Source organism: Podarcis liolepis (genome assembly GCF_965112155.1).
Source record: "Podarcis liolepis genome assembly, chromosome: 16".
Lineage (NCBI taxonomy): Eukaryota > Metazoa > Chordata > Lepidosauria > Squamata > Lacertidae > Podarcis > Podarcis liolepis.
In genome coordinates this window covers 16,498,865-16,513,517 of record NC_139567.1, presented here as the reverse complement: position 1 = coordinate 16,513,517, position 14,653 = coordinate 16,498,865, and the positions used below count along the sequence as shown (strand labels likewise).

General features: G+C 45.9%; 1 protein-coding gene across 3 annotated transcripts in view; it reads right to left on the bottom strand.

The window, feature by feature from the left end:
- SIK3 (SIK family kinase 3) overlaps nucleotides 1-14,653 on the bottom strand; it is a 92,412-nt gene that overhangs the window by 35,112 nt on the left and 42,647 nt on the right. For all 3 annotated transcript variants that reach the window (XM_083480922.1, XM_083480921.1, XM_083480923.1), the window contains exons 2-3: nucleotides 2,529-2,645; nucleotides 107-170 (exon numbers count right to left, since the gene is read on the bottom strand). In XM_083480922.1, coding sequence (XP_083337048.1) covers nucleotides 107-170; nucleotides 2,529-2,570 — 106 coding nt within the window. In that variant the 5' untranslated portion in view covers nucleotides 2,571-2,645. The remainder of the gene's footprint in view (nucleotides 1-106; nucleotides 171-2,528; nucleotides 2,646-14,653) is intronic.

The window sequence follows — 14,653 nt, the reverse complement described above, 5'->3', positions numbered from 1 at the left end:
GAAGGGCATCACTCAGCTGAAAGCGGAGAGGAGGGGCAGCTATTTTAAGTTTACTGTAGTTGACTAAGTACATTATCTGATTAAAGAATGCAATAAATGTACTTACCAAATATTTCCCCTCCGCTCGCATATTCTGTCACCAGATAAATCATTCTCTCTGTCTCCATAACCTGCACAAGGACAGAAAACTGACAGATAAGGAGATTGCCTAGGACAAAAGGAAGCTGGCGCTAATTGGACCTTACTTTTTGTGACTTGCATCTTAAATACACTGAGCCACACTCAACAAATTAGAAACACCCACCCAGCGGCTGCACTCAAGTGCACAAGGTCTGTTAAGGACCCAAACATCAAGCAAGCAGGCTAAACTTCAGGCTAAAATGCTGCAAGTGAGTTTTCAAGATGCCTTTTCCAAGCTGAAAGAGCCTACACCTCCCATTCTGAGGGGCCAATATTACTCTAAAGGTACTTCCACAAGCCATGCTAAGAATGCCTTTGGGTAATTAATGCCTCTTAAGAATAACAACAACTTGCAAATATGGTAACTGAAGCCTATAAGGATGGGTCTGTCATTTTAATTCAAATTATATAAAGGCATTTAATCTAAATGACCTGATGGATGTTTCAGCCAGCAAAAAGGACCAGCCCATACACCCTGCTTTCTCAAAAGCATTCAGGTGCAATGCTCTAAAGCATTTTCAGAGGTAGAGCTAAGCTCCACCGTTGACCTCATAATTTAAAACACTCAAGTAGCTACAGACTTGCCAGCAAAGGCAGCAGTGTCTCTTTGCAAGGGCAAAGAACACCCCACAAGCAATTCAAGCATCTCAACAGAAGAGGTAACTAGCTTGGCTGTTCACTCTGGAGGCCCTTCCATTCTGTTTAATACAGACCAGATATCTGACAGGTCTCAGGCAAAAAATGCACCCAATTAAAGCCTTCTTGTTGTGCCCAATAACCTTGGTTCTTTGGATAAATGATGTAGATGGGCTAACAAAGCCACTGTCTACCATGTCATTCAGACCGCTGGAGATGTAGCAGGGAAACTCCTGTAAAAGAGGCTGGTCAGCCACAAGTTCCCTGAAGGCCAAGGTTCAGGGACTCCATATCCTCACCATGCAGGGCACAGTGAATTGTGGGGAGAAGTGGGCTGGAAGGCTGGAAGCAAAAAAATCAAGGCAAGAGAATGGTAATGGTTCTCTGCCTTGTTTTCCCATTGCAGTTCCCCAAATACTGTATCTGCACTGGTACCAATGAAGATGATGAAGAAGAAGTGAGGTGCAGAACTTGTGCTAAACAGATTCTTGCTGCAAGTGACAACGGCAACACAGAGGACAGTAAGCAGGTTTTCCCAGAGCAAACTGCTAAGGTTCTCATTACTCAACAGGACACAGGGAATAGGACAGGGGGTAGGGGAGCAAAAGGGATGGTTTCACTGAAGTGCCCTTTAAATGTCACACTAGCACAGTGGGAGACACTCTTCTGTAGACTCAGAGCAAAACAGAAGTGTAAAAGTTTAAAAAGCTTGTAACAGGGGGCAGTGTGTGTGTGTGTGCATGGATGAGGTCAAATGAGTATGTCCCATGGAATTTTCACCTCAAGACAGGAGTACCAGGCCAGTGTTTCTGACAGCACCCCTTCATACGCAAAGGGGTCCCTGCCCAAATGGACCCATGTAGTGAATTATGGAGCCTCAACATTAGCCAGCCTAGAGATCCGATCCCCTGCCCCCCGCTGCCACCGCCTTCGATGAGCAGAGTGGATAAGGGATTTAGCATGGTATCTTTCAGCCTTTTCCTTGTAAATTGCAGGCAGGCAGGCAGGCAGGCAGGCAGGCAGGCAGGCAGGCAGGGACATTTCTAATAGAAAATAAAATTTGGGCACTGAACTGTGACTACAAGCAGTCCTTTTTGCTTTTGAGGGGTTCAGAGGAACTGCTGAGGCTCAAGAAATTGCCTCCAGATCACCCCACTTCCACAGGCGGGGGGGGGGGGTTTCTTATGGACAGAGTGGTTTTTCAATGTGTCTCAAAACAATTTGGTGGGTGGGAGCCAAGAGGGACACACCTGGACCCTGCTCTTAACAGTCCAGAAACTGGCCATCCCATGTCGAAATTGGAGCTCATCAGGTAGCCTGTGCTGTCTTTTGTTTCAGTCACTTTTCAGTTAAAAGCCAAATGAAAGAATCACATGCAAAAATTCTGCTCCTTGAGAAGCAGCGGATATGAATAGCCTGCTGACAGGCCTTGGCGGTGCAGAAAGATGGTTGTGTAGATTCTGGAATGGTTCCTCTTTGGCATTATTATGTGCATTCAGTTGACAGAAAGCTGCTTCTCTCAAGAAGCTAAGAGGCCTCATTCCAGCAGCAGTCACTGCAAAAGCTGCCTACCTCTGTTAATGCCTGTTGAACAGCTAAATTTGGAGGTTTCCCATGTCCCACCCTAGTCCCACCCATGGTCTTTACTCCCAAACCTCAAGGACACTAACAAGTGAATCCTCAGAGTGGACACCAACACACAGCATTCATACCTGATACAATCTGATGATGTGTGGGTGGCAAAGCATCTTCATGATCTGAACTTCTCTGAAGATCTTCTTGAGGTTCTCTTCGTCCAGCTGAGTCTTATCAATTATCTTTATGGCAACCTGAAAGGGACCAGCAAGACAGGCCATTAGAAAACACAACCTCAGACTGGTCAAGTGGAATTCAGAAACATCATTGCCTCTTATAGTAAAAGTGTCAGTTTCCAAACTGTTCACAAGAAAGATGTTATTGCACCAATCAAGGCACAGTCACTATTGGGGATTTGCACGAAACCGCCTAAGTCAGGCTACTGGTCCATCTAGCCCATCACCCTCCATTTCTGCTGCCCAGGTCTTTCCCAGTCTCGACACCTAAGATGCAAGTGCCAAAGGTTGAACCAGTAACATTCCCACATGCTCTACATTACACTATGGCACCCCTCTCCACCACCACACACACCTATGTCCTATTTATTGGGTCAAGAAAGTTGTTCCACAGAATGTCTGCAACATCTCACATCAAGCAGCCTTGCCCCTTATGTGCAGAGGTGAAAAGGAAACAGGTTTTACAGACAGTTCCAAGCACTTTGAAGTTTACTACAAATGTAGAGAAACATAAGCAATCCCAGTAAAGCTTCTCTCTCCCCAGAGGAGTAGATCGTTTTAAACTATAAACATCCAAAACATTCCATTTACTAGAGATGTAGACCAGAAATTAGTTGCATCTCATGGGGCCACTTTCCAGTTGTAAAAATGCAGGTCACCTAGCACCCATTTTTTAACATCTTAAATTCCAGGATACATGGATAATTCTAACCAGGACTAGTCTCCTGGTTGTAGCCCTTTAGTGCGATACCCGCACAAGCAAGCCTAAAGCACCAGATCTCCAAAGCAGTTTTAAAAAAGAGAGAAAGAACTCCAATTCAGCGTCCTTTGAATATTAAAGCATCACCATCACAGTGTGGAATAGTTAGAAAACAGAGTCCAGATTGCTAGCAGCCCAACATGTATATTTCCATTTTATTAGTATGACATATGTAATCAAAGGGAATCCTGTCTAGGCCCTGATAAATTCAAGATTTCCTAGATCTAGGCCACTCTATTCATGTTACGTTCACTTATTTTTCATAGCATGGAATGTCTTCTATACACTCGAATTATGCCAGCATACATGCAAACAGCGCACACAGGACTATTGCCTGCTTACTAGTGGTAAGTGCTAGTCAGTGACACCTGCCTAGAGGAATCTGCTGCTGTCCTCTACCCAGCCCATTCATTACTGCTTCCTCTAGTGCTCTGCCTGGAACAGCAAGTGTCTCATTCCACACTGACAAATGTCCTCACTGAGGCATGCTCCACAGTGTTTGAAGCTGCCTGTTTACCCGTCCCCATGGAGATGTCCAATTCCACGTGAAACCCAAGTCACTGTTGCCTTCCTGGCACAAATGTCGTAGCAAAGCCTTTTCACGGGTAGGGAAGCAGATTGAGCACAGCAGCTCTCTTGTCTTGCGGCTCAGCCAGCGAACTGTTTTTCCAGTCAAATCTTCACCACTACCCCACCCTTCCCTGAAATGCAGAATCACAGGTCACTGATGCATCTCTCTCCTCCTCTTTTCAGTGCTCTTTTCAGGTGAGCAAAGACCCCTTCCCTTCCAGCCAGCTGGCCTACTTTGTCCAAAGCACATGTGGCTGTGGATGTGTTCCAACATGTGGTATAGAATATTGGTAGGCTGATCAAAAAGAGCTAATTTCTCCACCAGCACCAGCCATGTGTGTACAGTAAGCATTGGCAAAGAGACCATGTCAAAGGTCTGCCATCGAAATGGCCAATGTTAAAAGCTGCTGGAGCTCTAAGAGCAAGCTGAAAGAGCTGCCTTTAGGGGACACCTCCAGAATTCAGACAACTTCCAACCCAAATGACTGCTCCCATTATAAATTCAGTGGGACAGATCAGCAGGATGCTGCAGCCTCAACAGCAAGATTCGTCAGAGAACTTGGTGTGCTTCCCTGAGTCTGTTACTGGGGAAGAAAAGGATTAAAATATGCCTTAATGTAACCCCCAGCTCATCTGAACATTAACCAAGTGAGTTTTCCTGGATAATTATGAAGTGTATACCCATTGGCAAACCTCCCTCTGAGGCTCCTGATACTTCAATCGGTATTACCCATTTACTTTCAGTGGAAGTCATAGGTGTTATCAACTCAACCCTGGAGAAGCTTCTCAATTCAAGGTTTTGGCTGGGGATATTGACCAATGGGGTGTACAGTCTCCACCAACTGCAGCTGAGTAAGCTCAGGGTAGTCAGCCCCATATACTCCAAAGATGTCTCAAGTTCATGCACAAGTTGACCCAGATTCTGCTCAATCCACTGGACTGTGGCCACAATTAAGTGTCAAACTAATCTATAAACAGAACCCCTTCAGTAGTGAAACTCCAAAACAAAAGCCCAGGGAAATTAACAATCCTATTATGGGACGCTAACAAAGCGTGTAGCATCTGCAGGAACTATGCCAGCTCCCAGCACTCATGCTGCCACCAATTAGAAGTGCTTCAAAATCCAAGCTGCCTTCCCCTTTCCTTCTGTCCAAACTTCAACCTCACAATTTGAGAAACCAATGCTTGAGAAGCAAGGTTGGGAGAACTACCCAACACTCTGCTGGGGAGAAGTTAAGGGCATAATTCTGAAACAGAGTTCAAAGCTCCACTGGGAGCAAGTGCAAGTAATGCTAATTCACAGGTGCTGCTGTTTTATAGTTGAACATTCCTCTGCATTGCTCAGCAATGAATTTATGGGAGCCCAGCTGGTGGTGCTCTCCCCTCTGCAGGGATTAGACAGGGGTCAGCAAACTTTTTCAGTAGGGGGCCAGTCCACTGTCCCTCAGACCTTGTGGGGGGCCAGACTATATTTTGAAGGAAAAAAATGAACAAATTCCTATGCCCCACAAATAACCCAGAGATGCATTTTAAATAAAAGGACACATTCTACTCATGTAAAAACACACTGATTCCCGGACCATTCATGGGCCGGATTGAGAAGGTGATTGGGCCGGATCTGGTCCCCAGGCCTTAGGTTGCCTACCCCTGGATTAGAGGGAGAAGGGGGCTAAAATCCAGCTCAGAAGAGGCTTGTCCCTACCCTCCAACTGCCAGTGCGCCACCTCTCAGGCCCCTGTTCCTCATCCTGCAATTCTCAAGTTTGCTGAAGCAAGAGGCAAAGAGCGGTCTACTGCTTATGTTGAAAAGATGGCATGAGGAACAGCCAAAGAGCTGTGAGGAGCAGCCCTGGTGGAACTTCTCACACACTTGTCTAGGTACACCACCTGTTTCATCTCCTGCATGTGTACCACTCTGGTTTTGAATTATTACGACATTGTGGTAGAAAGTGATTCGGGGTGTTTAAGAGCACTGCTGTCTTCCAAGAGCAAACAATTTCATCTGAGCCAGAAACAAGTGCTCCAATGTACCCGATATTGTGGATTGCATGACTGCTGGCTCTGGCTGATCTTGCATTGCTCCCAAGTTCCAAGATCCTCTATCGTTATGGAACAAAAAGTCAGTGAAGCTAGAATGCCTTGGCTTTTGACCTACAATTTCCCAAAGTAGGTCAGGATGGCGTGTAACTATGGGCTTGTCCGCCTTTAAAAACGCCACAGTGCAGACACCCTGGAGTAGGATGCTACATCTTTTCCACCACCATGCCATTTCACCCAGAAGGCTGGAACAGAGATTCTAAAGCACTTGCAAAGCAAGCCATGGATTCTTTAGGCTGCTCCAGCATAGAAAATTGCTGGCTGTAGACTAACTCCAGTATTGTCTGCTTATTCCACGGGGTGCAAATGCCTCTGGCTCAGACCAGCAGCCAGCATTCTGCAGACCTCATGTTAATAGTCACTGGAAACTTTGCTAGGCAGGAAAGGTCTCCTAATTAGAAAGCCAGCCAGCCATTCCCATTCCAGCACAACTTGGACAAAGAGCACTGGGTAGAACAGACCCTGGCTCCAAAGTTGACACCACGCAATTTTAATGAAAATAATCCTCTCCCCTGGAAAGCACATTCACTTCCAAAAGAGACGTGCAAGTGCCAATTTCCTGGAAGCAGCTCCTCCAGTGAGGGCTTGCAGCTTCCACGGTGCTAAACGTGCACATGAAACCTTCCTATATTGCACTGAGAAAGGATAATGCCTGCAGGAGTGTGATGCACAAGAGTAGTCCCATGTCAAAAATAAAACAGGCATTGAGACTGTGCATGTGGTAAACATACAGGGGGAGCTGTGGGGATGAGAATGTGAGCTTACCATTACTATTCCATTTGCCTCCCAATTCATGGAGGGTGACCTCGCAAAACAGGGAGCCTTCCTCTGCTTACGGAGGTGCCCTGCGCATTCTAGAACACTGGAAAAATCACGGTTCTAAAATGGGGGGTGCACCAACATGAGTCCAATAGACTCCTCACTTCAGAAAGTGCCCTCCAACTCATGAAGGGTTGCTAAAACAGTGATAGCAGGAGAGTGAGAACACTCATCCCTATATCTCTGCTACTCCCCATGTTTATAACATATACAGTCTGAAAGGCAGAAGAAAGCTACAGACAGGTGCCATTTTGGGGCTCATTGAAGAGAGAACAGCCCAGCCAAATGTTGCAAGAGGCACAGGATCACTCCTCACTGACTTGTGGAATAGTGCTGCTTGCTCCCAAATTGCTCAAGGTTCTGTAACTGAATATTACTGTCCAGGGTTCAAAATTAGCAGGGCGCCAGGCACATTTTGTACCTAAAGATCCCCCATTTGCGAGCACCTCAAAAAGTTTGGGTGCCATTTTTTGCACCTGGCTGATACTCAAGGATTACTGAAATGTATGTGCTTTGATGTCTTGAAGTATATGTTAAGGACAGAAAGCATGTTAAGGAGTTTAACAATAAAGAGTAGAGTTTTTGAAAACTGAAGAATGGTACCAATATTTTTATTGCAAACACCAAATTAAACATGTATTAATAATTCTCCTAAAAATGTGATATTAACGATGTGTCACTTATGTGAATTGTGTATCAATTCATGTTTATCAAAATAATAAAAAGTGTTGCCGACCCACTCCCCGTGGCGACTAGACATTCTGTTTGGGTGCCCATAACCCCGGTGCTTTTCTATCCCAGTTTCTAACACTGCCACTGTCCCTCTAAGAAAGAAAAGGGGGACTGCTCTTACCTACTCTACAATGCACTTACAACCTTGTAGGCTTGTGTTCCAATGTTGTACGGCAACACAGGCCATGGAACTGCACTGCCTGACAGACACAAGGAAGAAACTCTATCCAGAAATATTTGTTAGATTAACAGCCTGAACTGCTCAAGGAAAAACCTGATTGACTCTGCTTCTGGATTGCCGCTATTTAGCAAGCTAAAGTGTCAGAATAATAGAAATGGAGAGCTGGAGAGGACCTCAAGGGCCATCTAGTCCAATTCTCTGCAATGCAGGAATCTCAACACACAGTTCCCCATCTGATTTGAAACCATACTGGACCCTGCTTAGCTTTGCAAATGTGCAAGCGGTTTTATTGCTGCACCACTGGAAAACAGAGGTGAGTTACGCGTACGAGGGGGGGGGGGAATACAGCACACTAGAGGCAACATCAATCTCTTTACATGGAAGGCAACACCCACTTGGCACAATGAGGAATCAATGAAAACATCCTGTTTATCAGTTTCAAGTGGGAGTAACATCCAGACAGGATTCCTTGAAACTTGTATTTACCTGCTAGAACGTAAACCAAATGCATGCCAATACAAAGGGGTGGCAGAATTTAGCCCCCCCCCCCAGCACTTCCACTTCAATGATGTTTCCAAATGAGAAAGCAAAAGCCCTCCATGTCACCTGGCCTTCAAGCCATCAAGCCCATCCCAGATGGGCAGCAAGGAACAGCAGAAGAAACCGCAATGCTCTCGGGCAACTTTACTTCTTGTAGAAAGTGATATTTCCTGCTTAAGCAACATGAAACCCAAGCAGGACTGGACAAGACATCCCACTGTCTAACACGTGCAGAGACTATGACAGCAGCAGCCATACAAACAGAAGTAGGTCAGCTGCACAAAGGACTCCAGGTTGGAAGGAGACAGCCCTTTGACACATTATGAACTTACCTGCCCCGTTGATTCTTTGCTCCATCTTTTCCACAGAAGCTCCCCCTTCTCTCCCCAGAAAGCTCACAGTTCTCCCACCACAGACAACTGTATAACAACTTGCCCAGACACAGGTTTTTCTCTCCCTATCAGCTGGGAACTGATCAGGTAAATGAGGAGCAGAGGGGACCGAAATGCCAACGCAGATGAACTCCCATGCCCTGTGTCTGCTCAATCAGGTGCCACCCAAGGGTCACAAAAGGCCCATAGAAGCCTATTAAAACATCAACTGCAATTCTGAAAAAGATGCCCAACAGCAACCATTCAACCTGGACTCCACAAGTTCAGCACCACATTTGTGGATGGGTCCAGAGTACCGTGTAGTATTAAGGCATGTATTTCAGTTTCTTTGGCCTGTAGACATGGACAAAATGCTTGCAGGAGTACTGCTTATAACATGCTTGCTTGATCCTTGCCATCCGTGCCTTTTTTTTTTAACCTACCAGAATGGGGTGAAAGTCTGGGCCCAGGAGTTACAAATGGGGTGTGAATATCATCTGCCTTTTTAGGAGGCAGTCATTAGGCAGCAGGCAAAGACGTTTTTGTTTTTCACGTTGAACCTCTGTATTCCCTACAGCCTTTGGTGAGACTTGTTGAACACTGCCTTTCATTACTTTATCCTGCTTTTGTTCATTACTGTAAAGCACTGTGGGGATTTTGAATCGAAGGGAGAGAATTACAATGTCTTAAAAAGTAAAATAATCTATTATTTTGAGTGCTGCAAGTTATCAGGCCTTCCATGAAATTTGTTCCCCCTTAAGCTGTCCTGTGAAAGCCAGTAAAGGCTTGGTCTTTCAGGGTTCTAGAAGCAGCATTTCCATCCCATTGTGTGTGCAAGCAGCCAATAGGTGGCAGTAGTGGACATCAACACCACAATAATCACCCATTGTCTCAGAAAACCGGACTGCCATGGGAAGCCAGTTCTCTGGCCCCAGAGCACTCTTCTCCAAGCCCAAAATGCCTTGCAAAATTACCCCGGGGCCACAGCTTGCCTGTCAGTCACAGAGGAAGCTGGAGCATAAAAAGTCAAGGCTGCCATCTCTGATGAACAACCAACACATTAAATCCAAATCAAGCACTCCCCAGGCCAAGAATATCAGGACACAAAATTGCCACACATTTGGGGTGGGGAGTGGCAGGGCCCAGCAGCTTTTGGGGGTGGGGAAGCTAAAGAGAGTTTTAGGGCAAATAATTTCAGCAACCTTACTGTGAGGGGGAGAGTCTTGCGGCTTGTTTTATTTTACCACCATCACCACCGGGGTAAGCCTCTTGCTGCTGTCTTTTGCCTTTCTGCCATAGTATTAAGCGACTACTGGAAGTTTCACTTTTGCTGCTCTGCAGCCTCAAATTAAATCCAGATCAAGTGAGGAAAATGCAGCCATTCAAAGAGCTCTGAGCCGTTTACTCACATCTGGAGCCCATTTTTATTGGCAGACGCACATAAATCTCAGCTGGAGACAAGGCTCTGAACTTAGACGCTTTTGTTGGTGACCTTATATAACAAACCCTCCATCAGCATTGGGCAGCTCTCAGGATCACACCGCAGCACACGGCTTCCAAGCATGCTGTCATTACGCCCTGCCTGAGACCACGTGCCAAGGTCCTTGTGCACATTCAAGTCAGGCAAGGTGGCATCACCACTGTGCCCTTGCTCTCTCAGTCACCATGCCTCCCTGCCATGGCCTTGCCATCTGCTTCTGTTTGCAAGCTCTAGTGGAAGCTCTCCTGTAAAAGCACTGGAGTTCTTTTCAATTCTCAAAAGGAATGACGTATCCCGACTCTGTACCAGTTCCACAAATAGGATTCTTTTGAGGGCAATTAAGAGTTTAGAGCTCTGTTCTACTCCTCATTGTCAGGGGTGGCAGTGGAGAAAGAGCCCAACACTGACTAGAGAGGGAGCTTGCATTTTAAGTAGTGGCAAATGTAAACCTCCTGAGGAGGCAGCCCATCTGAAACCTTGGTGCTCTCCCCTGTGGGGGCTGGCTGCATTTAGTGACAAAGAGGGTGAGAGGCACAGTCTCAGAGTCTTTCTGGATAAAAGGTACCAACTGCAAAGCTGCTATTTCCTATGCCTGCCCCAGCTCACACTGTCAGACTTCCTGTAAGCCTGCAATTTCCAGGTACAGGGAAAAGTTGTCCACAGTGTCAAGGCAGTCTCAGTAAAGCCCTGGGGCTTGCTTGCATTTGACCCTTACACACCCAAATCTCTCTGCCATGGAGTTTATTACCAAATAATTCTGTTAAGCGGCAGTGCTTTCCAAACACAGGACAATGGGATATTTGCATACTTATCCTCTTGTACCAGTCACCCCCAGGCTGCCAATGTTCTCGTCTGCCTTTAGCAAAGAGCAAAAACTACCTAGTGCAAACTGGAGCAGAGAAAAGCGCTATCCTAGACCACCTCCCTTTCCTGCACATATACCACCATCTGTGAACAGGTCACTATGCGTGGCTGGTGGTACAGGTGGCAATATTGACAATGCCAAGCGGTTGGAGAGAGAGGCCCCAAAGCTAGCTGTAGGAGTCGCCACATAGTCTACAACGGCCAAAGTAGTATGAGGTTAACAGACATTGTAAAGGTAAAGGGACCCTGACCGTTAGGTCCAGTCGTGACTAACTCTGGGGTTGCGGCGCTCATCTCGCTTTATTGGCTGAGGGAGCCGGCGTACAGCTTCCGGGTCATGTGGCCAGCATGACTAAGCCACTTCTGGCGAACCAGAGCAGCGTACGGAAACGCCGTTTACCTTCCCGCCCGAGCAGTACCTATTTATCTACTTGCACTTCATGCTTTCGAACTGTTAGGTTGGCAGGAACAGGGACCGAGCAACGGGAGCTCACCCCGTCGCGGGGATTCGAACTGCTGACCTTCTGATCGGCAAGCCCTAGGCTCTGTGGTTTAACTCACAGCGCCACCCGCGTCGCTAACAGACATTGTAGTTCAGTTTTATTTTCTCTCCTTGCTCTGGGCGAAGAGATACCAAGTTGACCTTCCAGGCAACACAAGCATTCCTCCCTTCCCTCAAACTTCTGATTATACTAGTCCTGAAGTAGGATTGCCATATCTTGAAGAGCAAAAAAGAAGACAGCCCAAGCCGCTGCCAGTCTGAGCCAGAGAAAGAGGTGCACAGGCGCAAGGGGATGTCACCACGCCCGTGCGCCTCTTTCCCTGGCTCCTACTGGCAGTGGCCGCAGTGTTCAGAGCAGCCCAATCCCCCCCCCCGACATTTCCTTTAAAATGTAAAAATCCACCTGGATATTGCCCCCCCCCCAAAGAGGACATGTCCAGGTTTTCCTGGACGTGTGGCAACCCTACCTGAAGTAATTTAATTCTGGAGAAAAACTGTCATCTGTTGCTGAATAGCAGAACCCTGATTTGCTGGTAATTGACAAGACAAGTTCACTTCAGTGACCTGGTGCATCACACACATACTAAGTTGGCTGCATTCTGCCAGTTATTATTTTTGATCTATTCAATTTATTAGTTGCTTGCTATGTAAAGCATATCAAAGTGTCTTTAAAAACTTTAAAAACATAAAGCAGAATATAAACATCAGAAAAACAGCAATACATTATAACAAAACCCATACTAATTTCCATAGAAAAGAGTCAGTAAAACAGCAACAAAATCATCATGATCCATCAAATACTGGGAGAAGAAAGAAGTTTTTCCCTGGTGCCAAAAAGATGTTTATTTTTATTTTACTTAAGACATATACTGCTTAATTATTCACATTTCTAAACATAAAAACTATTCACAGAAAATGGGACAATAAAACAATAAAAATTTATCATAAAACCAAACACTACTTTAAAATGTCTGCTAGAACAAGAAAATCTCAGTCATGTGTCTGACATTAAGCAAGGAGGGCATTAATGATGGCACCAGGCAGAGCTCACTGGGGAGAGAACAGAACTGAAAAGGTTCAGAGGTAAGCATTCCCATCCAGCACAGAGGAGCTTCAAGAATTCACAACTCTAACCAGAAGGAGTCTCTGAGGAGGCTCTCCCCACCCAGACCTTTCCTAAGAACTTCACTGTCATTGAAGAGGATCCTCAGAATGCAATCAAGGTTTCTGCATCACATAGCAGGAAACAGGAAAGCCAAATGTGCACATCTTCTAATGATTGCTTCTCTGAGATGAACCCCTGCATTTCCTCATTCTAGTCACCCAGTCAAGGTCCAGAGGCAACCACCCAAGAAAAGTTCTCTACACATCCCTCACTTCAGTACATGGCATTTCCTATGAGAACTAATATGGCTAAAAGGCAACAATCCACCTGAACTATGGGACTGGAGGGAAAGAGAACAGAATGCATTCTGACACAGCTAAACATCAGTGTTCATGGGGATAAAGGTAGGTCAAGGTAAAGGAAAAGTACCCCTGGAAGGTTAAGTCCAGTCAAACTTGACTATGGGGTGTAGCGTTCATCTTGCTTCAGGCCGAGGGAGCCGGCGTTTGTCTACAGACAGCTTTTCTGGTCATGTGGCCAGCATCAGTGTTCAAAACTCCCATTGTTCTAGGCGCATTTTGTGACAGGGAATTTCATTAACGTGAGCAGTTTCTGAGCTCTGGGCACAGTACCGCGCTTAAAAATTCGGATTAAAATTGCGGAGTTGAAGGAAAGGAGGACCCTTTTTTGCCTCCCCACTTCCACCTACTCTCTGAAGACTAGAGAAGAGACCCTCATAAGAATATTAGGGGGGGGGGGAGGACGATACCATGTGAAAAATTAACAAAATATTTTAGCTGCAGTTCATTCATTTTCAGCTTTGTGTTTTTGTCATAAAAAAGCGTGCCTAGACATTCCATGGTTGCGCCCATAACCTATGTTTAAGGTACCATTTAGCTCCTAGCTTTCATAACTCAGTTTCTAACACTGGCCAGCATGACTAAACCACTTCTGGTGCAATGAGACACAGTGACAAGTGCCACAGTGGATGGAAATGCCATTTACCCTCCTGCTGCAAGCCAGAGCACACGGAAACGCCATTTACCTTCCCGCCGCAGCGGCACCTATTTATCTACTCACACTGGTATGCTTTCAAACTGCTAGGTTGGCAGGAGCAGAGTCAGAGCAATGGGAGCTCACCCTATCACACAGATTCAAACTGCTGACCTTCTGATCAGTAAGCCCAAGAGGCTCAGTGGTTTAGACCACAGCACTACCTGCTCCCTTGGACCTGAATCCAAAATGTCAAGTATCTGCAATTTAGCAGTTCCTAACACGCAGGCCCCAAAGGCACATTCATGTTTGGAATATAGGCTCTTAAGCACTCATGGGGTTGGGCATTTGAATGGTTTAAAGGATCTGGGAGTGCTATTAATCTCTCACTCTTCTGGCTCAAGCAACCTCCGTGTCACTAGGGGTCTTTTATCAATGGGGGTCGGACTGCAGCCCCTTCTGTAGAGGTAGCCTAGCCAGTTATCTATGCCCTACTAGCTTCAACGCTGGAATACTGCAATGCGCTTTATGGCTTTACCTTTGAAGACAGTTCAGAAACTACAGCTAGTATAGAACACTGTGGACAGAATAGCTAACAGGGATTGGGCAAAGGGTTCATGTATTGAAACAACTCCACTGGCTGCCAGTCAGTTTCTGAGCTCAATTCAAAGTGCTTGCATTTAAAGTTTAAAATCTTATATGGCTTAGGACCCAGATATTTGTTTGATCAGCATTCCCCATATCAATCAGCCCATCCTCTGACAGAGTAATCTGAGGACTTTCATGGAGTGGTGACTGGAGCAAGAGAATTTTTTCCTGAATGATCACGAGAGAACCTTTTCTGTAGTGTCTCCTCACATTTGGAATGTCCTTCTCAGAGGTCCACCTGACACCATCATTGCAAACATTTAGGTAACAGCAGAAACTATTTCTGTTTTTCCCAGCTTTTAAGAATTGCTATTGTTGGGATCTTAGGCTAGAGTAGATCGGTTTTCCAGTCTATCTGAATAGGC